General features: G+C 38.7%; 2 protein-coding genes across 4 annotated transcripts; both read left to right on the plus strand.

Annotated features, from left to right (window-relative positions):
- The first annotated feature begins 686 nt into the window (after positions 1-686).
- Positions 687-8917, plus strand: anxa4 (annexin A4). Of its 2 annotated transcripts, none has more exons than XM_010736140.3 (13): positions 687-822; positions 2027-2078; positions 3460-3547; positions 4246-4340; positions 5209-5322; positions 5926-6016; positions 6852-6931; positions 7288-7344; positions 7431-7524; positions 7790-7885; positions 8150-8208; positions 8328-8450; positions 8695-8917. In XM_010736140.3, exons 2-13 carry the CDS (start codon positions 2070-2072, stop codon positions 8749-8751), a joined length of 963 nt encoding a protein of 320 aa, XP_010734442.2. In that variant the 5' UTR covers positions 687-822; positions 2027-2069; the 3' UTR covers positions 8752-8917. The 2 variants fall into 2 exon arrangements, with proteins under 2 accessions (XP_010734442.2, XP_010734450.2); XM_010736148.3 differs by having other exon boundaries at positions 701-833.
- Positions 8918-19715: 10798 nt separating this feature from the next.
- On the plus strand, positions 19716-25149 carry LOC104923128 (prolactin-releasing peptide receptor). 2 transcript variants are annotated; one of them, XM_019278803.2, is made up of 3 exons: positions 19716-19783; positions 22162-22640; positions 23845-25149. In XM_019278803.2, the coding sequence occupies exons 2-3, from the start codon at positions 22192-22194 to the stop codon at positions 24476-24478; spliced, it is 1083 nt and encodes a 360-aa protein (XP_019134348.1). In that variant the 5' UTR covers positions 19716-19783; positions 22162-22191; the 3' UTR covers positions 24479-25149. The 2 variants fall into 2 exon arrangements, with proteins under 2 accessions (XP_019134348.1, XP_010734431.1); XM_010736129.3 differs by having other exon boundaries at positions 19724-19783; positions 22167-22640.
- The last annotated feature ends 210 nt before the right edge of the window (positions 25150-25359 follow it).

Consider the following 25359-nt stretch of genomic DNA (forward strand, 5'->3'; position numbering starts at 1 on the left):
CATGTTTTTATGGAAAAGAAATAAAACTACAAAAAGAGATATAAAGTTAAAAACCATAAAAACTCAAATAAAAACTATATAAAGGTAAATTAGGCTGTAGACAATGAATGACCAAGAATGGTCAGTGTAAAGGTCCAGTGTGTAACATTTAAGGGGGCAAATTGACAGAAATGGAATATAATATTCAGAACTATGTCTTCAATAGTGTATAATCAGCTGAAAATAAGAATTGCTAAGTTTATTTTTACCTTAAAATGAGCCCTTTATATCTACAGCTGGTCCTCTTCTATGGAGTCCACCATCTTGAACCAACATGTTTCTACAGCAGGCATGAAAGGACAAACCAAGCGCTGCCTCTACATAAGACCTTTCACGTTTTTTTCGGCCAAGTTTCACAAACCACTGTAGTTTTTCCCTTTCGTACTTGAAACAAGAGAGTGAGGTGAGGGATATTCAGTCGGTTGCACCACTAGATGCCACTTAATTCTACACACTGGACATTTAAGTAGACATATAATCTAAATAATACATTGACCAGGTATGTGTAGACATCTATCTATCTATCTATCTATCTATCTATCTATCTATCTATCTGAAGTAAAAAAGTACATTTTCTTTCTTCCGACATCCCCTGAACGCAGCAGTAGCTCGCGTGCACGCGCTAACACGCACGCGAAGGGAGGCTCCTTTTAAAGATGCGCGTCCCCCCGGTGGGTGGGGCGTGAGGGCAGCTGTTAGTTATAACGTTTGGTTTCCTGGCAGGGTGACGCTTCAGCCCCCCTCTCGTCGGCCTCTGCACTGAGTGAATTGTCTCCAGGACAGGTAAGGTGAAGGTCAGAGACCCCGCCACATGTTTTTTTGTTTTGTTTTTGTTGCGGTGTTTGATTTAACAGAGTCGAGCTCAGACTGAGGCGGTTGGTTCTCTATCTATCTTGCAGGGTGTGCCCACTAACTTCAGTCCAAGTTCAGTCAGTGTGTTACCCAGCAGCTCTGCTTCCTGAATGCGAGTTCATCTTTGCATTTTCATGAATTTACAGCGTCCAGAACATGGAGAAAAGTGTATATTAGTGTGACTATGCGGGATATATTTTAGTTGCAATAACAACTTTGTATGCATAATTCAAGTATAAAGTTTTTTTCCAGTCTGATTTGAACGCCCGTTCCTACTATTGCTCAATTTCTTGAAAACTTGTGACGTTACAGACTTGTGATCCAATCACTTTCAAAGAAAAAAAAGCTTTTAAGAATTGAAATCCAACCAACAGGAACACAATGAAATTCAAAACACTTAGCCCAGATATGAGTCTGGTTCATGTACTACATGTACACACACACACAAACACAGTGTTGTGTGTTTAATACCTGAGGATTAACAAACTATTTGTTATTTGTTCAGAGGATTTAAACCACCAGGATCTACTTTTTCTGCATCTACAAAAAAACGTCTATGGTCCACACATGGTGTGAAGTTTCAGTAGAAGTCACCTGCCCTGTGTTTACATCACAATCCACTCCACATAGAGGTCTCTTTTGTTTGTTAGTAAATGTCTCCGTTGTCAAACTCCGGGACAGCCATCCTGTTTTCGTCTGATTAGTGAGACAAGGTGTCCTTGTTTCAGGAGGAACTGAAACATCTGTGCTGATGACACAGTGGCTTGTAAACAAAATGGGACTTCTCTAACTGCTTTAATAAAATAAGATACGTGATGACTATCTGTCAGCGGCAAGTTGATCCCTGAGTGGTAGGAAAATCCCATTGCCTTTTGTCCTCGGTGGAGTAATTACAGGTGTGTCCAAACAAACAAGAGCTTAATGAGATTAGCTCCTTGTACACCAGAACAGACGTGGAACACGAGAGCCCATGACCCTCTCAGAGATGATGCATACAATATTGATCAAAGGTTAATGAGGGTCACACTTAAAACCAAGATCCCGTTTAATACCACTAAAACAAAAACCTGACACCACAGTTTGTTTCTTCTAACGCAACCGACAAACCAGCATGATTATGTTTGTTCTCTTGTAGCTTTCTGCACCTCCGGTTCGGATATCCGCACTCTTCTTCTACAATGGCAGCGGTAAGTCCGTCCCATAGTTGCTGCTTGTCCACCTGTGCACACAAGTCAAGACGCATCATTAACATTTGCGTTTATTTGCATCATCATGAAAGACTGTTGTGCTCGGTTTTGAATATGGCTTTGTTTTTTATCTTGGTTACCATGATATTGTGATGATACGTTACTGTTGTGATTCACAAATGATAAAAGTTGTTTTTATGTTTATCTTATATGAAACTTTGTGGTATGAAATTTGATGTTTCTCATGATACTACCTTTCAGTTTTCAGCATTTCAGCCAGTTTAATTGATGCTAAAAGTCATACTGTAACACATTGATCATGTAAAACATCCTCCTTGTGATTCTGATAGTTGTGGAAACTAATTCTCCTAATAGACGTTTATAAATTTGCAACGAATGGCCCAAAATTCGGTCTCTTTCTGACCGATGAATCGATTAATAACTGTGCTGTTTAGCATTAATAGCATTATAGATGGTATTTATTTTTTAAAGGTCCCCTCCACACGCGTGTTTTTAAGACATAAAATACTCTGCTTTGGATTATTATTATCCAAATTCCTTCCTTGTTATTCCAATCTATGGTAATATAAATTTCAAAAGTTTTAACTGCTGGACAAAAAATGTCTCATGCACTTCACTGAGAAGTCCGTTTTCAATGATTGATTGTCAAATTTCTGCATCAAACTTTTAGAAACGCGTGATTGTGTTGTGATGTCACAAAGTCCTGCTCATATGTGAACTGCTTGACCTCAGATTTAAATAGAAACTTAAGTATTTTTCAGCCTGGACCCTTTTTTCCGTGACTAATGGTGTACAATAGTTCCTGAAATTGGTCCAGCAGTTGAGCAAGAGCGCTGCAGCCGGCATTCGCGAAACCGGCTGTAACGCCTGCAACCCTTTTGGGCAATAGTGCATCGTAAATATACATCCTCTAAAAGTGCTTGTTCCTGACACTCACAGGCTCAAGTTGTTTGTTGTGGTTGTTTGGCAACCTTATGGAAAGGCTTTCAACAGAGATAGACCTTTATATGATTAAGATTAAGATCACCCCAACACCATACCTCATTGACAGAGCACAGGAGTTGATGGTCTACAGTTGTATCGATCAGTCAGTTTGTAGTATTGCATGACTTTTGTGGTTTAACACTTTAATACAGATCTATGAATCACCACACAAGTCACACAATAACACAAACCGGGTTTAAAAATATAGGAATGTATCTTCAGAGAAACTTTCCTGTTTAGTAGATACATTTGAAAACAGCCTACTAGTGTCTCTGTGCATACATCTTTCTGAACAGAGCTCAAACACACAAGTGAAGTAACAATAAGTGAAACAGTAAATAGAAAAATGGTCTTGTGTTTTTTAACTTATGTCCAGATTGGAAACCGTGGCACCGTCACTGAGGCGGCTGGTTTTAGCCCAGAGGCAGATGTCGGGAAGCTCCGAGAAGCCATGAAGGGAGCTGGTGAGTGATCCAGCCGCTGACATCCAGAGACCATCATTAGCCAAAGATATGTTGGACTGTGTAAATAAAACTAGGCCTCCATAGGAGGGAAAAAAATGTAATTATTATTTTCCTCGCTTCCTCTCCTCCTCTCCAGGAAAGTTTGAAAACTAAAGTCAGTGTTGCTCAGCGCTTGTGTTGCCATAGCAACCCTTTATTTTCATTGTCACTTCATTATGCTGAGTGCGTCTTTGTACTTTGCCTCACCTGTACACAATGTGCTGTAAAGGTTCTTCTCCACTCCTGATATGAAGGGAAACATAATCTTTTTTTTTTTTTTTGCTGATGTTACAGGAAGTAGTAGTAAACTAACGCTGAAACCATGTAGGCAGGTATGTACCACTCACAGAGGTACATCCAAACATCCAGGAGTGTGTAACAGTCACATTTTTTTCACTATCAGCACATTCATAGCGTGGAATGTTAATGCTGTTAGCTGGCATAATCATCCTCCCCTGACTCTAGTTTGAGTCCTGGTGCAAACAGATGGTTTCTATGCCGATACCAACAAAACAACTGTGTGTTCGGATTATATCTGCAGTGTTTTGGATGAACCCTAGCTCTTAAATTGAGCTGCAAGAACAATATCCCACCCTTACAATTTTATACATTTTAAATGAGTATTAGTTGGTGATTCTATATTGTGTTATTTCTTGCAGGCACTGATGAGGCAGCTATCATCGAGGTCATAGCACATCGTACTATTGCCCAGAGGCAGCGCATCAAAGAGGCCTACAAACAAGCAGTGGGGAAGGTGAGAGTGTTGACTGCTCAAAGTGACTAAACTAAACAAAGTGAATAAAAATGTGTTTTTCATCATAAATCAAGACAGCACGAAACACAAGAAACAGATTATGAGAAGAATATGATGGAGACTTTTGGCAGCAGCAGTGGATGTGTCATCTCTTAACTTCTTATTCCACTGTGTCCACGTTTTTTCACTTTAGGTGGGGTTTTGTGTGCTAGCACAGTGCCGATAGTGTGCAAGTTAACCATTAACTGTAAGGCAGAAATGAATAGCACCTGTAAACAAACACCAGGACAGAGAGAGCCCTGTAGTCTGTAGGAAAGAGAAATGTTCCCCCTCTATAAAAACAAAAAAGTGAAACCGCAGAGATCTGTTTCACACTGATGTTTCTTTGTCTAATGATTATATGGATCCATATATCAACTAAAAAGGAAGTCCAGGATGTTACATGTGTTGACATGAGGGGATAATAAACGTCCCACTGTCCGGTAAAATGTCAATAAAGTTATCTGTAAGTTCCTCCGAGAGAGCTGCAGAGAAAGCAAAGCTTGTGAGTCGAATCCTCACAGGGCAGAAAGAGTGAGTCATGTTGCACGTGGTGACGCCCACATGCGGTCACACAGGCGAGTTATGTGGAAAAGCTGTCCTGAAACCACACCCTCTAGTGGAGACACAAGTGAGGAAGAGTGGAATGTGTGAAGTCATGTCTCATGTCCACACTGGCAACACAAAACACAAACATAAAGCCAGTATTTACGTATTTTAACACCAAAGATAAGAAGCTTTGACTATGCGTCCATCTTCTTACTGAAGTATTGAGAATGACTGGTGGGCTGTTCTTCCTGTTAATCCATCTGTTCCCGTCCTCCTGCAGGACCTGGCTGATGATCTATCCTCAGAGCTGAGTGGGAACTTCAGGAGTGTCGTTCTAGGTCTGCTGATGCTGGCGCCTGTGTATGATGCCTACGAGCTGAGAAGTGCAATGAAGGTCAGAGTTTCTCATTTACTTGTTTTTGTCTTTTACAGGATAAGTCTAGTGATTTGAGAACAAATCCCACGGAAACACCAAAACCACAAAGTGTTTAAGCCTGATCTGTTTTATTCCTGTGTGCCACTGCTGTCCAAAAACACACCATTATGACACATCATTGCAGTGGGTGACATGTTCCTTCGTTACAATGAACCTGGGCACTGTAGTTATTTTGAGTCAATCCCACGTACACCTTTCTGCTGCAGTAAATACTCATTAGTGTGTATAAATCCACAGCTGAAAATAGCCCCCCTCCAGCAAATACACAATTCACTCTTGTTTTAGTAATGTTTGCTGGAAAATGTGATGTTTTAGGAAATGATTTAGCCTTTTGTAATGTGTGTATATGTGACCTGCCTTCAGTTCATGTATGGATGAATGGGCTTGAAACTGAGAGGCACAGATGGGGTAGGGAGGTTGGAAAGTATTGAGAGACAGGCTAACTCTTTGTTGATCAGAATAAAATCATAGACTAAACTTATCCTTTAAGCTTCCATTTCTTTAGTTCATAAACTTATCTTGTGTATTCACTGTCTTCGTACCTATATCTGTTCATCACAGGGAGCTGGGACAGAGGAGGCCTGCCTCATTGATATTCTCGCCTCAAGGTCAAACGCTGAAATACGAACCATCACTGCGTTCTACAAGAAAGGTAAGTGTCTCTCGTCTGTGAATACAATTCCTGACATCTGGTCGTGGTATGTCGCAGTGTCTGTTGGCGCCTATGTGTTGTGTATGATATCTGATATTGTGTATCAGTGACAAAGCTTCTGCTCTTCGTTTGAAGAGGCAAAGACCTTCATTATTAGAAAACAGTGGATGACATAAATTATTCATAAAAGCCATTGCCGCTCTCTGTGTGGTGGTTTATTGTTTGCTTATTTGTTCTTCTGTGGTTGCAATGACGATAGCCTGAAAGTATTTTTAAAGTGTTTTTTAAATAAATTGGTCTTTCCATGCATGTAAATAAATTGTTATGCTGTAGTGCTTTGTATCACTTACACGTACATGTTTTTGTACCAATTATACGAGAACAGTTGGTCAATTTAGATCACACTGCAATAAATATTAATGAAACTGTATTAAGTGGTGAATATTTGCTTTCCAGACTTCGTTATATTTTATTAATCTCATAGAAAGTATGTCTCATAACTCATTTTCATTCATTTGTCTCTGTGATTTTAACTTGAAAGTGGTGGCTGCATTCTTTTATTCACTTTGAGCTCATTGTTTTGGTTTTAAAAGACATGCTAAACTTGCACCAAACAGTTTGAAGTGAATGTGGAAAATAGTTTAACATACTGTATAAACTGTAGGGAGAGGGAACATGTACGAATGTATAGATGTATTTCTCAGAAGTTTGTGAAAACTACAAAAAAAACTGGGGTAAAAATTGCGCAGCGTGTCAAAATCATATGGTATATGGTCCCATGGTAGCCAAAATGTATTAGTAACATGTATTGTCTTTATTCTGTTTCTCGTGGCAGAATATGAAAAATCCTTGGAAGACGCTGTGTGCGGAGACACATCTGGAATGTTTCAGAGGGTTTTGGTCTCTTTACTCACGGTGGGCAAACATGAAGCCTTCTCCTCTTCTAGTCTGTATCTAGGTCAATGTTTTAATGGCACATTATGATAGATTATATAAAATTAAATTATGAATTTTATTTTGTAATGATGAAGAAATGCAGTTCAAATTAAAAGTATTCCCTTCCTTTTATGTTTCTGAAAACTTTCTGTCAAAATATGAAATGTCAGAGAGAACTTTGGGTGACTGTTAAAAATATATTTTTAACCATTGTTTGTTTAGAGAAGAGGAAGCACACTTCTGTATCATTTTTTTTTTTTTTTTTTTTTTTACTTCTGTTTCATTTCTTTCTTTTTCTGACACCTCCTTTCTTTTATGCTGCTGTGTCTTGGCAGGCTGGACGTGATGAAAGCGACAAAGTGGACGAGGCCCAGGCTGTCCTAGATGCCAAGGTAAGACTTCAGGTTCTTTTATATGAAAGTATGTGTTTCAGTTGTGACCCCCTCTATGACCCCCTTCTTAATGTTTGTGATTATAGGAAATCTACGAGGCTGGTGAGGCTCGATGGGGCACGGACGAGGTTAAATTCCTCACTGTGCTTTGTGTGAGGAACCGAAACCATCTGATGCGAGGTATTCTCACTGCATATTCACACATTTAATACCCTTGTGTCTGTTAGTCTGGGTCACATGACTATACTTCCTCTTCTTAGCTTCTGCCAGTCACGCAGAAGAAATTGCGAATTTGTACCCAACCCTTTGTGGCAGTTTTAGGAGAAAACACTCACTTTCAACTTTATTCATGAAGTGTCATGAGTTTGATAATGTAAAATCAGTGTGTGACACTCAGATGGATGTGTTCTTGAATGGTACCATTAATCTTATTGTTTTCCTTCAGTGTTTGAGGAGTACCAGAAGATTTCTGGAAGAGACATTGAGGACAGCATTAAGCGGGAGATGTCTGGCTGTCTGGAGGACGTCTTTCTGGCCATAGGTTTGTCTCTGCTGCGACATTTTCCTTCAAATTTATTGCTAATTTATAAAGATTCATAAAAATAGAAGGGAATACCATACAGTATAGGTTTATCTGTGGGAGGTTTAGTGCAGAAACACACCGCAGTGACTGCCTGGCACCAAATATGTCACCAAAATCTTAAATGATGAGGAACTTTCTGCTGTTGAAGCTCAAAAATAATAGGAATACCTGTTTAAATCAGGTAAGCATTGCAGCTCATGTGCTTTTGTTTTTGCTCTCCAGTGAAATGTCTAAGGAGCAAGCCAGCGTTCTTTGCTGAGAGATTATACAAATCAATGAAGGTAAATATTTCATGCTTGTAATGAAATAAGAGTAAACTGATGTTATCATACTGTATGTCATAAGAACAAGCTGGGACAAAGTCTAGCCAGTGGTACCAACGGTCACTCTCTCTTGTCAGGGGCTGGGCACTACAGATAGTATCCTCATCAGAATAATGGTCGCCAGGGCGGAGATTGACATGTTGGACATTAAGGCGCAGTTCCTGAAGATGTATGGCAAGACTCTCTACTCCTTCATCAAGGTGAGACACTGGGGGGCGGGAAATACTTTAGTCAGCAAAAGGTTTTACATCAATACATGCAATACACCAACTGTGATATTGTTATAGTAATAATTAACTGTTAATCTTATTAGCTAAAGTCATATCAAGAGTGATATTGTCTGTTTCTTGGAATCTAAATAAGAATATCCGCTTCATGAGACGGATTGCAGTTATTCCCTATACCTGTCCTTTGACATCTCACTTATCTTTCTCTTCCGTGCAGGGAGACACGTCTGGTGACTACCGCAAAATCCTGCTTGAGCTGTGTGGAGGCGAGTAAAAGAAACTTGAGAACAAAAAAACAGCTGCCTTTTATTCTGCAAACCACGTTATGAGCTTCTTCTCCTACTTCTTGTATTGCCTTCACATTTCACGGATTGACCACAATGCTTTGTTTTACTGTTTGTACTGTAATACCAATTAAACCAAAGACTGTTGACCTTTTACACATGTCTGTGTTTTCGTTATTGATCCTGCGTTTAAGGATTAATTAACGGTATTAGTTACAGAGAGTGAGATATGCCTTTCGCATCTTTAAGGACATAAAGGATAAATGTTATTGGCCTCCAGCTCCCGATCTTGTTACGGCACAACATTTTCATCATTGTCCAGTCAGTGAAAATCCATTTGGTTAATTGGTAGCAATTCCTCATTTGTTGAGTCAGCCCTTGACTCAATTACATTAACGGGCTGCTAGCTTGATTTGGCAGGCAGTAAAGTGTGCTCTAATCAAGTTAAGGAGGATGTCCCATAGCTCATACAAACTTAGAGCAGCATCTTGGAGCAATAAGCCTGGTAGATGATGTGCAGCGGTCGTACTCAAAGTGACCACCAGGTGGAACCAAAATAATTCTCCATAAAGTTTGTTTCGAAGCTGCTGCAGTGCAGGAGAATCTAATGTTTGTGAGAAGTAAACTATGACTCCTCTCTAATGTTGTTTCTTAGTAAAACTGACGTTCTTCCACTGTCCAAGGGCAACATAAGCCTGACTCAACACAATGGACTGCGTACAGACCTTAATATGGAAACAGTTCAGCGTTTACAGGCTCTCCACTCACTGTGTGTGAGCTCCCAAACCCCCCCATCTAATCTCTTGTTTGGTGGCAGTTGGCAGTGCTGCTTTCACTGGAAACACATGGCGCTTGGTAGATAATGACCCAAACACACACACACACACACTTATAAATTATCCCATACATTACTTAAGCATAAAACAGAACACAAATGTAGTTGTATGTACACATTTCTTACCACCTAGCCTCCCCTTCCTCATACACAACACACATTATACCCAATTTCTTTTGCTGCTGGATCTACATCTTTGGTAACAAACAGGAAGTAGAAATAACATCACTAATCTCTCATTAGACTGACTGTTCACCACTCACCATTTAAATCTTTCTCTGGGGGGGCTCACACCCTCTGTGCTCATCTGGTTTATTCAGTCAATCATTTCAGAGTGTTCAGAGGGTTTCAAGGCAACTGTGCAGTCAAGCTGGGCCTCAGAAGGTTTAGATATTGATTTTTAAAACATTGTCTCAGCGGTATGTTTGTTTTACATGATGTTTTTGTCCCTATATCCTGCAGTGTAGCAACTGTAGTTACTGCTGTGCAAATGCTTAAGTGTATGACATTATAAAAGGAGAATCGTTCAGCTGAAATGCTTTTAAACCGTAGAAATCCTTTTTACAAGCACCTTCATTTATTTAAATTCATGTCAGGTCTATTTGTGAGACACAAAAAGGATTTTTTTTTTTCATAGCGTGCAATAAAGCATGATCTATTGAATATAAACACTTAAACAAGAAGAATGTTTCAACAAGACCCCCTGAGAGAGAAACCACTTTCTCGTTCCGCTATTCCTGATGATAATTTGAAGAACGGGTTACAGCCAAGATTATTATTATATAAGTGTTTTATTTAATATGTCTGTTGGCTCACTTTAAATTGAACATAATAAGCAGTTTGCTCAGGTTTGAAATGTGCAGGAAATGCTTGATAAATGTAGGAAAGGCTTAGCAGATGTAATAAAGAAGCGAGACGAAGTGCGTACAGCAATTAAGAGCTACAAAAAACTGTAAGTAAGGTCACACAACTTATAAAGATCCCTTAATAACTCAAAGTAACTGAAAGAGCACAATATCACAAAGATTACCATGGCAACAGAAATAAAGCATGATAAAAAAAACAACCTGTTGTGATACTGACGGTACACTCAACCTTCTGGATGCTGACATATGTAGGTGGTAACCTGACATAACAGACATTAAATATCATTCAAACAAATAATATAATATATAACTGTAACTGAATAAATAACTGTTATTCACTGTCATGTAATGAAATGTAAATCTAGCTTCAAGCTCCGGTGTTAAATGAAATGTAAATGTAAATGTAAAGCAGGTTTAACAAAGCAGTAGTCTGAAAGTTAAGTTAAAACTAGAATAGCTAAAAGCTTGTACAACAGATATTGTGGCTGAGAATGAAATGGGAGAAAGATGCAAAATAACATTTGATTTTCCAAACTTCAATCTATTATTACATTTTAGGTTAATCTTTTACAACTGCCCTTATTTTTTTCTCAATAGCCCATCTCTGACAACATGAATAAAGTTAATATCTGACACTGAAAGGTTAATCTAATATTTGTCCCACGAAGAGAAACAGACCATAGCTGGCTGCTTTGTTGTATTGTGTAGATTAAAATGAGATTTTATTCAGACATTCATGTTTTACAGAAGATTAATCCGTCTGACTTTGTTGATCCCTTCACCTTTCTTCTAGCCCCGCTGTTGGGCTGACATTTATGAGTAAACTATCAAATGTTTAGCCTCACACGGCTGTTATGCATAACTGTTGAATGGTAGGCTTAGTTATTTTGGGAGTAAAAAAAAAATCCTATTATTTTCAAGAGATACTGTTTCATCTCAAGGAGACTCTCAAAAATATATAATAAACTGTATCCACTGTCAAACATAATAAAGTCAAATAAAATGACATTTTTTTCTCCTAGGAATGAGAAGTCCTTCAGGAGAACAAAGCCAAACAGTGCCAGCATGATTAATCTTTCTTATTAATCATATACCTCCTGGCTACTTTATTAAGTACATCCATATAACCTAATGTAATCCAGGGCAATATATCTGATATCTAATATATTGTTCCTTTACAAAACTTCTAATGGGAATTAATAAAAACTTTGTTAAAGGTCAATAATAAACTGTATGTTATATTACTAAAGTTGTAGTTAGTGGAGCTGTTGGACTGGACCAGAGCCGGCCCAAGGCAATCAGTGGCCCTGTGCAAGGTTTTGTTTGTGGCCCCAAAAAATAATCAACAAATCGCACACACCGCTAATAACTAAATGAACACACACACACAATAGAGATATACACATAATTAAGTAGCTACAAACAGAAACGTAATGTGAAAAGTAAATGATTCAAAGATCATGGAGGATCATTTTGTCCAGAAAACAAAGAAACTAGTTGTTATTAAGGATACAAAGCCAGTTCATCTTCTGACAGTTTGCAGCTAAGCAATAAAAGTATAGGATAAACGCTGTGCTGCTGCCAGAAGAGCCGCTGAATGAAGCCGTTTGCACTAATGAACTCCAAACAGGCCGGGTCTCAGATGAGTTTTCACATGTTGACAAAACTTTAGAAACCGAGTCTCAAAATGACAACACAGAGACCTGTGTGACATGATACAGTCAAAAATGAATAAATAACTGATAACATCATTGATGATCATTGTGTGAGAGTTGGCAGCCCCTGAGTCAACTTGACGCTGTACAAAGTGAGTAGTGAGCAACACAAGTCCAAGTTAATGTGTGCCCTTCGCTCTCCCTATAGCAGCTGTGGCTCTAAAGCAACCGCATAGCCTGCTCATGCCAGCAGCCAGTCCTGGACAACATTAGAGATACTCGTCAGTATAGTGTTATGGAATTTTCTATCCTTAGGTTACACAAGGTCATGTGTGGGCCTTGATTGTTTGGCTTTGACTAGGTGCCAGCCTATCTCAACACTGTGGTGGCCAGGGTCGAAGAGACCTGTTGCTGCCTTCATAGACATAATAGATAGCTGCCGTTGACGTTCCAATCTGCGTAAACAGACGTCTGTGTCTCCAGAGTAGAATATGCTGACAATAACACCTCCATGGTTTAAAGTCTATCAACCAGTACGAGTTCAGCAGAATGTGAGACCGATTCAGGCACTTCTGATGAACTTTGAGAGTGTCTCTAGTTCTCCTTGATCAAGCATCAATAAATAATACAGCATAAGACATCAGAGGCTCCTGAACACTTTCTTCCTTCATGACCTCACCATTGACCTTTGACTTCAGCAGTGCAGTCCAGTTTAACATCATTGCAAACTACAAGCTCAATAATAAACAAAGAGTTAATCGATGACCTCTACGTTATCTCAGGTAGAATTTATAGCTGAGCTGATGATACAGGTGCACCTAATAAAGTGGCCACTGAGTTCATATAAGAAGGGGCCGAGACAAGACAGTGTGAAAGTGTATGCCTCGAGGTAGATTAGAAGATTGGTACCACTCTCAAATGTGTTGTGTAGACTTGAAGCCGTCTGTCAAAATAAGTGACAAGGTCTCCAGGCTGAAAACCATATTGTACAGAGGGGAGAGCACATGGGGGAGGGCAGAGGAACAATCTGGGAAACAAAGTGAAGACAAGCCTTTGTTCTCATTACAGGTGACAGCCGAGAGCAACATGAGGTTGTGCGGGTCGGTTAAGGTGTCCCAACAGTCCTCAAGGCATACAAGGTGTGGAGAGGGAGCAGACTTTACAGCACAATATCCTGCAAAAGTCATGAATATAATTTACATATATTTGAAGAAATCATCATAAAAAAGATTAAACTGTTTTCTCGCATTACATAGTTTCAATTATGAACCAAGTCCAAAATCCACATTCAGGTAAATGATTACTGTTTTGCATTACTGCAGAGGCAAACATTAAAGTGAAAAGCAGGATTTTATCTCCAACACGTACAGCAGCAGCAACAATAAAGGTGAATGTGAACAGATGAACCAAGGGGAAGACGTCAGTGATTATGAAAGGCATGCAGAGGAGGATAAGCAGCTAATACACTTATCAGACTTTAGTTCTGTAGTGTACATCAGAACGCCTGCATGAGATCAAGCCAAAAGGATACAAGACCAAATTAATTGAATTGATATAAAATGGCATAAAAAGTGAAAAGATGAAGGGATAAAGGGATAAAGAGCTGCTGACATGAGAGGTTCATTAAACAGACTAACTCTTTGTTTTCTCACAGCACACGTTTCAACTTGTCGTTGTAGGAAAAGCACACTATGATCAGATCAGATCAGCGTAACACCGCGTGACAGAAGGAATTAAATCAAATCCAACTTGGTCAGAGTGGAATTCCCTAATTAAAAGACGTGTTTTCTGCATATCAACTAGACCTGTTAATGGCATTGAAACAATGTGAGAATTTATGGATCTCCTTGGTCATGTCAGCGTGTTTGGTGCTTGCCAACAATGATGAAAATGCCCTGCAGTTGAAACACGTTAATGCTACAGATGTGTGTTCCTGTGCAGTACAATGTGCTGCAAAAGTCTAAAGCAGGATTCACTGCATATATTCACCTCTGTGTTTCACACATACAGAAGTCACAAGTCATTTAAATCATGATTTAGTATCCCGCTCTTAGAAACAAAATGAAATATTAAATCATAAATCTCAGGGGCTGATGTGAATCTAGCGCTGCGTGGCTCTTTTCTTTGAAGAACTCAAGCATGTACCGTCACAATGAAAGTTTTTACTCTGAAATATTGGATTGGATTTTAGTGCAGTGAGTCGCACAATACTCAGACTATTAGACTGTTAATGGGATGTAATACCCTATAAACGCTTGATTTGTCGTAGTAGGAAAAGCACAGGTTTTATTGGTATCATTAACAAACGTTTCAGTCTATTCAAGGGTTCAGTAAACCGTCACAGTGAGCCAGTATGAACAATACAAGGATCCTGAAACTGAAGCAGCTAAATGAAACAATTCATTTCATTCATTTCCACCTGTACATTTTTAGTATAGATCAGACACTCACCTATTTTCACATCCAGTGCAGCAAGGTTAGCATTTATTCATGTTTTGACCACCTGATGAATCTAAGTCCAATATTCACAGATTTATTTTTGGTCTCTTCTAACTCCTGAGGGAAATATGTGGCTCTTTGCTAAATGTTAAATGTTCAGCTTCAAAGTTTATTTTTGATCCTGATAGCTGTTCCTGCAGCTTTCAATAATTTTCATAAAGTAAGCTAAATTGATTTTTCGCCCTTGTTTCAGCCTAATTTTAAGACTATAATCACTTTAAAGTTCTTATAAAAATGGTCATTTAAACATCAAATCCATGACACCAGGTGAAACTCCTTGAACTTTTTGAAACACGTTTTCCTTCAGTGTTTTAGGGTAATGCTATGAGAGAGTTACCGAGAGTTTTCCATTCAAATAAACTCCCCTCATTAAAAGGGTCAATACACACTGAGTACATGTGTAGTATAATAATTAATTACCTGATGGCATTATGTAATCTGTAATGTGGCCCATCATATGTGCTGCCTCATTATTCTGTGCCTTCCTTCGCCATATTAATTGGACTTTAATCTGTTTATATGTCCTTGAGTGGGCGTAAGGTGATTCATAACAAAACATTAATATTTGTCTCTCTGTTTTTACTAACTAAACTAACTAATAAATTATCTGATTTCAGCTAATCAGCTAATCTCCATCAGAGATAAATCAATACATGCAATGTGTATCAGGAAAACATGCCTGAAGACACATTTACGTTGCCTGTAGCAGCTGGAGTTTATCTTGTCATTTAAACAAACAAACAAACAAACAAACAACTTTTTAATTAAATTTGCATGATGCAGGAGTGTGGGAGTTCCCTGTGCAAAGAAAACAACAATGAAAGATGTGAATTTAAAGCTTGCGGTGATTAGAGATGCAGGCCGAGCCATTACTGTTTAACTGAGCTGCTGTCAGTGACTCAAATCTCGTCCTCGTTTGAGAAAATCAGCAGCAATCTAGAAACTTTGTTTCAATTCACATATTTTTGTTCTTATAAGTTTGGTCGCATTATAATCCATCAATATTTAGTGGACATCTGATCATTCATCAACTGATCAGCTGTTCAGCAGTCATTTTATAGATGGTCCAAATTAGAGGTTGGCCGATGGGAGCATAAGCAAATAACTATAAAAATCCCTTTTCCACAAGTTAAAAGGATAGTCAAGTGATTGAAAGAAAGAGAGAGGCACTGTGTGAGTTAGCCTATGGGTCAACCCCCATGAGGCACGTTCAGTCCCTGACTGACTGACTGACTGACTAATGGGCACAGAACTACGGATAAAACCTTCATCAATATGGAAAAGGCTCTGGAAAAAAGTCACACAGGAAAGCCAAAGCTATTTTTATGAAGATGAATGCAGTGAAATCCGAAGCTCAACTATTGCTGCTGTGTTGCAGTGTAATCAACTGGAATACAAATGTTGTAGCAGCTATTTTCAGACAGCAAGAGAAGAAGAAAGACTTGATCAAAATCCCATGACAGAGGCTGGCACATGCTGATATTTTGAGACAAAGCCTGACAGTAGTCACGTGGAGTCTGTCAGGGTGAAGCTGACACACGTACACATACAATGACTCACAGCCGACGACGTTACTTAAATACAAAACACATTTCTTCACTCACCTTGACTGGTGTTTAGAACTACTTTCTATCAAAGAAACACTCCCTTTTGAGCAACACTAGAATTAATTTTTTAATTGACTTTTCTCAATGTGCATTGAGGAAGACATCGGAATATCTCAAACCCTCAACAAAAAACCTGACAGACAATGTGGGCACAGCCTGTTAGTCCACATGACTGACAGTTGCTTCAGTCCAGACAGGCAAAAAGAAAACCCCAAAAAACAGACAAAACCTTTGTGATGAAAAGTGTTATTATAAAACTAGCAGCCAACTAACATCAGCAACATGCAGCCAGCTAATATTACTGACTAGAAGCCCAGCTCGACATCTGTCTCACAGCCTTTTATTTCACAAAGCTCTCACTAACGACTAAAAGTCAGTCCCAGACTTACGTTTTTCTGGGCTCCTCTCGCTCAGTTACTTTATCCTGTTCGTTCTTAGCTTCCTCCATCAGGATCCCCTTCAGTCTCTTTGCCTCTGTCATTAAGTAAATAGAGGCTGCTGAGCCTGGTTACATTGCCCGCTTGACCAGCTCCGGTTCTGCTGCCCGTCTGTATTCCCTCGGGCCCTGGGCTCGAAAACCTGCTCTTCCCAATGGTCCAAAGCACCTAATGCTCCCTGGTGCTCTGACCTTACAGTCTGGACAGACTAACCAAGCTAACTTTAACTTTGAAATATTAGATTTTTTTAAAAAAATATGTAATTTAGTAAAGATTTTAAAAAGAATGATCACAATGAAACCAGCAAAGGCCAAGAAGAGTTTTTCAGTGGAAACAGCTGAAAAGGATGTCATGACAGCGTAGAGTAGCACTTCTTTTGAAAGGTGACTTCAGCTTCATATTTAAAATCTTTGGGTCTCTAAAATAGCACCGGAGGCAAATGATGAATTTTTCTTTTTACTTTTGAGATTTAGTGGAGGCGACCTTTTAAAATACCAAAGCATTCCCTCCCCTGTGATACTTTCTGTCTTCCCTACATCAGTATTCTTGGGTCCATCTCTTCCACGTGTCACCAGCTGCGTACTGAGCTTGTTTACACTCGTGTCTCATGCAGAGATTAGACCTCGTAGACTCCGGATGGCAGAATTAGTTTTAGCTACATGTAATAAAGAAAGAGCTTGCCAGCCTCGTGAGGCAGATGTAAGTGTGTTTCTACACCTTTGGGGTTACATCTCGGACAGAGCACCACTATGATCATCAAGGCCTTGAAGTCTCTAAAGGAACTATGTTCAGCGGAGCATTGTAAAAATCGACTGCGCTGTAGCCCCCTGTAGTGTTTGAATGTGCGTTTCATTAGTCTCAGCTATCAGGCTGCTATCGGCTGCAAAGTGGCCGCACATACAGTACATGAAAAGGTGAGATGATGATAAACACAGCATATAATGTGATAGCTGATATGGGCTGCAGGGGGGCTATAAACACAAGCCATTTCTACCATTTAAAGGACCACTGTGTCAAATTAAGTAGCATCCAGTGTGTGTTGTAGTTGCTGTTCGATCCACAGAGTAACAAGTTGGTGCCAGAAAACCTGCAAAAGGGGAACTGTCAGGTCAGGCTGTATTTCTCTGTAAATTCATTACTACAAGTTACACCTTTCACTTACAAGTGGTCACTCGCTTGATGTAAAACTATAGATTATAGCCACTTGAATAAAAAGATTTGGGTTTTTGTAAAACTTATTATTTGAATGGCTCACTGGCCTATAAAATATCAATTTAATCCATGCAGTAGTAGGAAATCATATATTTTGTGAATGCCAGCTCACACAGTTAGAACAACTTCTGCTAACAGACCATTTAAAAAGTTAAACCATGATGTGAAGGATTTGAGGATTTACACTTCCAAGACATCTAATTACTGGCCTGCTGAAATGAGTCAGTCCATTGTACTCATTTCAAGATGATAAGATGTAAAATGCTGACGTTAATATAATTAGTATATCTCATTTGTGGAAAACCATTTGAGAAATACTTGACACTACTTCACAATGCATTTGAATTTTGATAGTGGAGTGGTCTCCTTGACTACTGATCACATAATGTTTTCTCTCAGCCTAAATACTATGTACTTCCTCTTAGGCAGCTAACTCCACCTGGTTTATGTATGTCATTATCTCTGCAGCCACAGGCGAACTCATCTGGATGAAAGAATACTGGCAGATAAACATATTTGTTACCTGCAACCCCGTCCTCTAAACCTGTGATAATTTTGTGTCTGTGGATAGATTTCTTCATGCCCTTGAGGAATAAATTGATTCCTTTTCTCTTCTGAATGTCTCACTGATTTACAGGCTTGGTACATACATGCATAAAACATGCCATCATTATGTATGTATCTATCTATCTTCACACTGTTAAAAGGGTTTGTTGCATCTGGAAGATCTCCTCTATATCTCTTTTACCTTTAAATGCAGAAAACTGTGTGCCTCTGTCTCCTTTTTGAAATATTGGGCAAGTTTCCAGCTGGTGCTCACCACTGTGGAACAGGACTGACTAACTTGTGTTGTGCAGGGTTTCTTGCCAATTAATAGAAAGTACAGGGAAGAAAAGCAGACTCATAATGCCACCTGACTTCCATCATTCACTTTCCATCTACAATGAAAAGGTCATTTTGTTATCAAGAAATTAAACATTGCAGCATTACTCTGCCATTTGGAACCTGTAAATCACAGTGCACTTTAAAACCTTTTATCCAGCGGAAGTGTTTCTACATCAGAATTACCGTACTATCACCATTCACTTCGAGGTGGGAGTTTACGGCATGATGTTCTACATGGAGACATTTTCAAAAAGCAGGGATTTTTTTTTTTTTAAACCATTAAGCTCCACACGCTCCCCACGCGGCTTGCACATTTTGTTTTGTTTGGAACAAGGTTTTACAGAGACTGTCAAGACCATCAAGTTGTTATATGGGATGCAACATTTTAAATTCTACTGAAAATTTGTTATTAATTGCATGTTTTGTTCATGAAGAGTTCTTCAAAGAGCAAGTAGAGACATTAAAGGTGATAACATGGTGAAAGCTCACAATTATAAAATAGTTTTTAGATAGTTGGCAGGTCATTTTCTGTCAACGAAAAGCTTGTTTCGTGTCCACTTTCATCAACTCTGTCCATAATCAATAATTAATGTACAATCTCAGAACAAACAGCACTTTAATTACAGTGTTGAATCAGAAAGCCGCTGCCAATACATCTGTGCAACAAACAAACAAACAAACAAGCATATAAATGATCAAAGCGCTGCCAAACAGAGTCCTGCACAGATCAATAATCACAGTTACTGTCACTATCCCGAGGTCTATCCATCCTAACTAATCAGTTCAAGATCAAACGTCATCGTCAAGTCCAGCAGAGACATGAATCTTTTTGGGGTCTCTGCCATTTTATTGGCTTCCTGTCATTTCCACAGACATCTCCCTCCCTCCCTCCCTCCCTCCCCCTCTTTCTCCCTCTCTTTCTAAAACTGCAGCAGTTTCAGCTCACTCACTGTGGAGACGCGCACAAGGACCCTCTGCTCTTCATACTCATTCGACTCATCTTTACACTGAGAAACAACAACACAGGTTAGTCACTGGGTGATTTTCATCTCCATTTGTTTGTATGTTCAGTCATTTATTTTCTGCGATAGCGACGTCTTTTCTCCGAGATAGAAAGAAACAACAAAGTGGAATAGAAACATAATTACTATTTGAATAATAAAGTAGTGAATAAATTGTTCTTATGCACTTTTCACATTATCATCCTTCAAATGTTGTTGTGTGAAATATTCATGTCATATGTCACACTGCATGAATTTCCATTTGCATGTAATGCAGACAACATTGTTTGGCCTCATATTAGATAACAGAAGGATTTATTTGCATACTCAGGATTTGCATATATATTTTAAAAATGCTTACTTCTTTCTGTTTAAATCAATTTGTACTGAGAGATATATTAACAGGTGCTAACAGCCTTTTATGCCAATGCCTTGTTATGTAAGACGTCCATATATTATAATCCAGAGACCTATAGCTAGACTTCAATAACGTCAGACTATTGTAAGCATAGTGTAGGAGATAAATGTGAGGATGGTACAGAATCTGTGAACGTGAATAAATCATCCCCAACGGAGTAAAAACAAACACAAATATGTTGTTTTTTTTATTTATTGTTCTGTTATTTATTTTTTCACTAAAACATTGATAATGCTTTGGTTTGAACTTACACTGTATGTGTAGTTATATTAAACTAAAGTTTCAGCTTTAAAGTCAAAGTACTTATTTATTTATGAAGTTCTATATCTGAGCATTTCATTTCTGTGGATGATCTTTTGAAGCAGATTCAAAATTGAATTGTTCCATTGATGAAACAGCAGTGGTTAGTCTGTAAGATGAGTTAATAAGTATGCATTAAATGGTATTATTCTCTATATGCCCCCCTTTTTTAGTTATAGTCATATAAAGTGAGTACATTGTAGAGTTTGCAGTCAGTCAGCAAGCAGAGGGTGAAACTGTTCATGAATAGTATGATTGGCTATTGGTGATAAGTCTTTATCTATTTAAGCAATTTTATAAGGAAAGTCCCTTTATGTATCACATTGAGTCACACTAATTAGCTGTGTGTGTGTCATCTGTAACAGAAATCTGACGAGGTATAGAAAACAGTCAAGCAGTCACTGTTGATGCTGGAGTCGAAAGTGTTGCAATATGGCGAGGTGTAAAGGTCCAAAAAAAAAGAGATGAAATTATGCACAAAAAAGCAGGAAAGCCATATAGAAAACAGGAAACGTGGTCACAAGTAGACTCCCGCCAACGCTGGCTGAATGACTCTTAATGGGACATTTAAAAAGCTTTTGGCTGTAAAGAACCATCAAGATGAATCATCACAAAAATCAAGAAAATTCAAAATCATGGACTTTGCTACAGTTTGTCACCACAGAAGTATCATTTCGTTTGTCCCCAACTTTTAATACAGTAATTCAAGTTCAAGTCAACTTTACTGTCAACACTGTCATATGTACAGGACATACAGAGAATTGAAATTTCGTTTCCCTCATACATGAAACATGAAATATAAACAATATATAAAGTGTAAAGAGATATTAAAAAAGTGTGGCAAATATAAAAAGAATCTGATTTATATGACATGTGTGCCATAAAATAATAGAACATTTTGACTAAATCAGGTGTCCTCATATCGCATGTATGTAGCCGAAAATGTGGATACATCTTCACTTCAACACTACATTTACGTCCCATATAACCAATAGATGTATATGCACGTATACTATCACTTGGTAAAGGGTATTTTAATAAATAACACCCTTTACTAAGGGTGTTTATTGTTCTACAAAAGGAAACTCCAGGTGTTGCATCAGCACGCTAGGTAAAAATCACTCTTTGACGTGTTTTTTCACTGGGGATTTAATATTTTAAAACTCTCCTACCAAAGGAAGTGTACTGTTACAGTTTTACCTTCCTTGAATTCTCTCTGTAACTCATAATAATAATTTGCATTTAAAATGTATAGAGATCCAGCACCTCAGTCATGATGAATAAATATTCTGCTGATGCTGAAAAGCGCTAGAAACTGTCAGCTGGGGTGCAATTAGACTAACAGAGTGCTGTAAGTCCTGTATGATATTTTCTATCTGTGCAAGGATGCACAATGTTGTGCCGCTCATCTCAGCTATTCACATTCAAATGTCTCATGATTATAAAACCTTTAATAATATGCTCTTTGCCTCTTACCAGGGAGAATATGTTGGCGTCAGTAAAAGCACTGAGTAATGGCTTTCCATTTTGAAAATGTCATGACTTGTTTTCATCTGAATGCTGTTTAAATTCTGCATCCATCTTTGGATTGAATACACAAATTTGATAGACAGTTGACCTTTGGTAAAAGGTGTTAATGTTCGTTCATAACAGCTGCAGACCTGTGTTACTGTGTTTTTGGACAGTGCAGGTATCGACAGATTGGGTTCGCTGCCATGGAGGGTAATCAAAGTGGCTTGGCTGGAAGCACACAGCCGTCTGTGTCAGGAGAACAGACAGATGGACACATTTATGAGGTTGCAGTACAGAACAACTCCACCAACCGCAGCTCCCAGTTTGCAGATGTGGCTCTGCTGCAGACGTTCAAGCCTCTCATCATCCCCTGTTACTTGCTTGTCGTGGCAGTTGGCGTCTTTGGGAATTACCTACTACTCTATGTAATCTGTCGAACCCGCAAGATGCACAACGTCACCAACTTCTTCATCGGAAACCTGGCCTTCTCTGACATGCTCATGTGTGTGACATGCGTCCCCTTTACTCTCGCCTATGCCTTCAATCCACGTGGTTGGGTATTTGGCCGGTCTATGTGCTATCTGGTGTTCCTCATCCAACCGGTCACAGTCTATGTTTCAGTCTTTACACTCACTGCTATTGCTGTGGACAGGTGGGTGGATCTCTCTTTACTGCAAGAATTATGCCAATCACATCTCAAGTGACATTTTGAATTCTTCTTTTTAAAGGTTTTTGTCCTTCATTTTCGATTCTCTTGCGTGCGTCATTCTGTCCAAGAATCTCTTATAAAAAACTGATTTAGACTTCAATCAAGCTCAACATCCTGATTATATGAAGTGAATTTCCTCTCTATATAATTTATTTCTCATCTCCCATTCCCATACAAACCTTTGTGTAGTGTATAGTGGAGTGTAATTAACAAGCTAGAAATTAGAAAAATAAGAAATTCTGTCACCACCTGTCATTTTCTAAATGTCATTTAGAAATGATGGAGATGAGCAGATTGATTAATTTATTAATAGACACTTTAATAAACGCTAAATTAATTCCTGACAAAAAACATGACTCATCATGATTCAGTGCAACATGCACAATGTGCCATTGCTGGGGCTTAATATTAATCAATAATCAGGTTTTTGACAGTTCATGTAACAGACTAACTTTAATTAACAGTCATAAATTAATTAATAATCATAGCTACATGAGTCAAGCTCTTATTTAATTTTTTACAATTTTGGCAAGCTTGTAAACTGTAAGTTGGTCCTGCAGCAGAGTGTATCTAATGGGACCAGATGAAAATACTGTGCGTACCTTTCAGTCAGGTATGTGCTGCAAAGACACGTTCCCCTGTGACCAAAGATCCACAGGCTGCCTGCAGCTCACTGTACCAAAAACTCAAATGACTACATCAAATCATCCTTGTGCAGTTTTTCAATCAAACTACTAATTTTGGGGCCGAGAACAACAGAATAAAAAGCTCCATTTGTGAACTCGCCTTAGCCTTTCTTCACTACACCATTGTTGTTTTGTATTTGCCTCTATTCAATCTATAAAAGTTTTAAGGATTTTCCATTATTTGTTGTTAAATTGCCTGCTCTGTGTTTTTGTTTGACTTGATAAAAGAGCACATTGCACTCCATAAAACGTGCACAGACTGTAAAGGTCGTTGTTATGCAGTTTTGTTTTTGAAAAGGAAAATAAATTTTTGCATAGTAAAGTGTAAAACTAATAAGCTAATTTAATATTTATACATGAAGTAATTAAAAATGCTGACTGGAACTTCTAACAACTAAATCATGCATTAATTAACACAGTGGACCACCTTGTAATAAAGTACAACTCTTTCTTTATTGTAGATATTATGCCACAGTTCATCCCCTGAAGAAGCGCACCTCTGTGGCTACATGTGCCTCCGTCCTCACTGGCATCTGGCTGCTGTCCTGTGGACTGGTAGCTCCAGCTGTCACTCACACCTACTATGTAGAGTTCAAAGATGAAGGCTTCACCATCTGTGAGGAATTCTGGTTGGGTCAAGAGAAGGAAAGACGTGCTTATGCGTACAGCACCCTGTTGGTCACTTATGTCCTGCCATTGTCAGCTGTCTTTGTGTCTTACCTCTGTATCACTGTCAAACTGAGGAAATGTGTTGCACCAGGGCACAGGTCACAAGTCCAGGCAGGTGCTCAGCAAGCTCGTAAGAGGAAGATCTTTCGTCTGGTTGCACTCTTGGTGTCTGCCTTTGCATTGTGTTGGCTTCCTATTCATGTATTCAATGTACTGCGAGACATAGACATTCACCTCATTAACAAGCGTTATTTTTTACTCATCCAGCTGCTGTGTCACCTGTGTGCAATGAGCTCATCTTGTTGTAACCCCTTCCTCTATGCGTGGCTACATGACCGCTTCCGCGCCGAGTTAAGGAAAATGTTCAAGTGCCGTCATCGCATTGGAGTGCCTGCCAATCACTGTGCTGCCAGCGTGGTCTTGTAATTACGCGGCGAAGGGAATCCTTTGTTGTTATTTCTTTGTACGTTGCTGATTCATCTTGAGTACAGATTGAAACTTTGTTGTGTCACCAAATCAATGGAGTTCATCCTGTGGCCATTATCATGGTGAGCCAGCCATAAGTTAGGCTGTGTACAAAGATGATGGATTCTTGAGACATTAGCATAGATGTGTTCAGTCAATTTCATGGCAATCTCACTCTTTGATATGTCAGTGTAAAAATGTGATAATTTGATCAGAGTGTGTAACTAGGGGAAAAGTCCATTTTGAAGAAAGTGACTGTGCCCAGTAAATTTCAAGGCAATTTGCTGTTTGTCATCAGTATATATGTCAGAAGACTCTAAGATGCTTTGTCATAGCCCGTAGTATTGGTGGCAGGAAACTTTCATGAGTTAAATGAAAAGTCATTGAAATGACAGTCGGGTAGCACACATTATGTCTTTGGAATAAAACACAAATATCTATACCAAACCCCAAAGAAATCAGGAGGTGGTTGTATCAGATGGACAAACTTAATGACTGACCAACACTGCTACTGGAACAAAGACATTTTGTAACTAAAAACTTTTTGTAACTAGTTCACAGTTGATAAAATATGCCAGTAAAAACTGAAACAGGTATGAGAAAGGACTGTGAAGATGTAAATGCTTGTGTATCTGAATTATAAATGTAATATATTTCACATGTTGCACATCTGCCCTGTATTATATAATATAATCTTTTTAATAAGAAATAAATAATAATGACCTTTTGACATAAAAGAGACAAGATCTTCCTTTATTAAATGAATGAAGATTAAAAATCTAAAATGACCTAGAAAGAGTTAGAGTTGTGTGTGATAAACAAAGTGCAGATATATTGGAAAT

The sequence above is a fragment of the Larimichthys crocea genome, chromosome IX (genome assembly GCF_000972845.2).
Source record: "Larimichthys crocea isolate SSNF chromosome IX, L_crocea_2.0, whole genome shotgun sequence".
Lineage (NCBI taxonomy): Eukaryota > Metazoa > Chordata > Actinopteri > Sciaenidae > Larimichthys > Larimichthys crocea.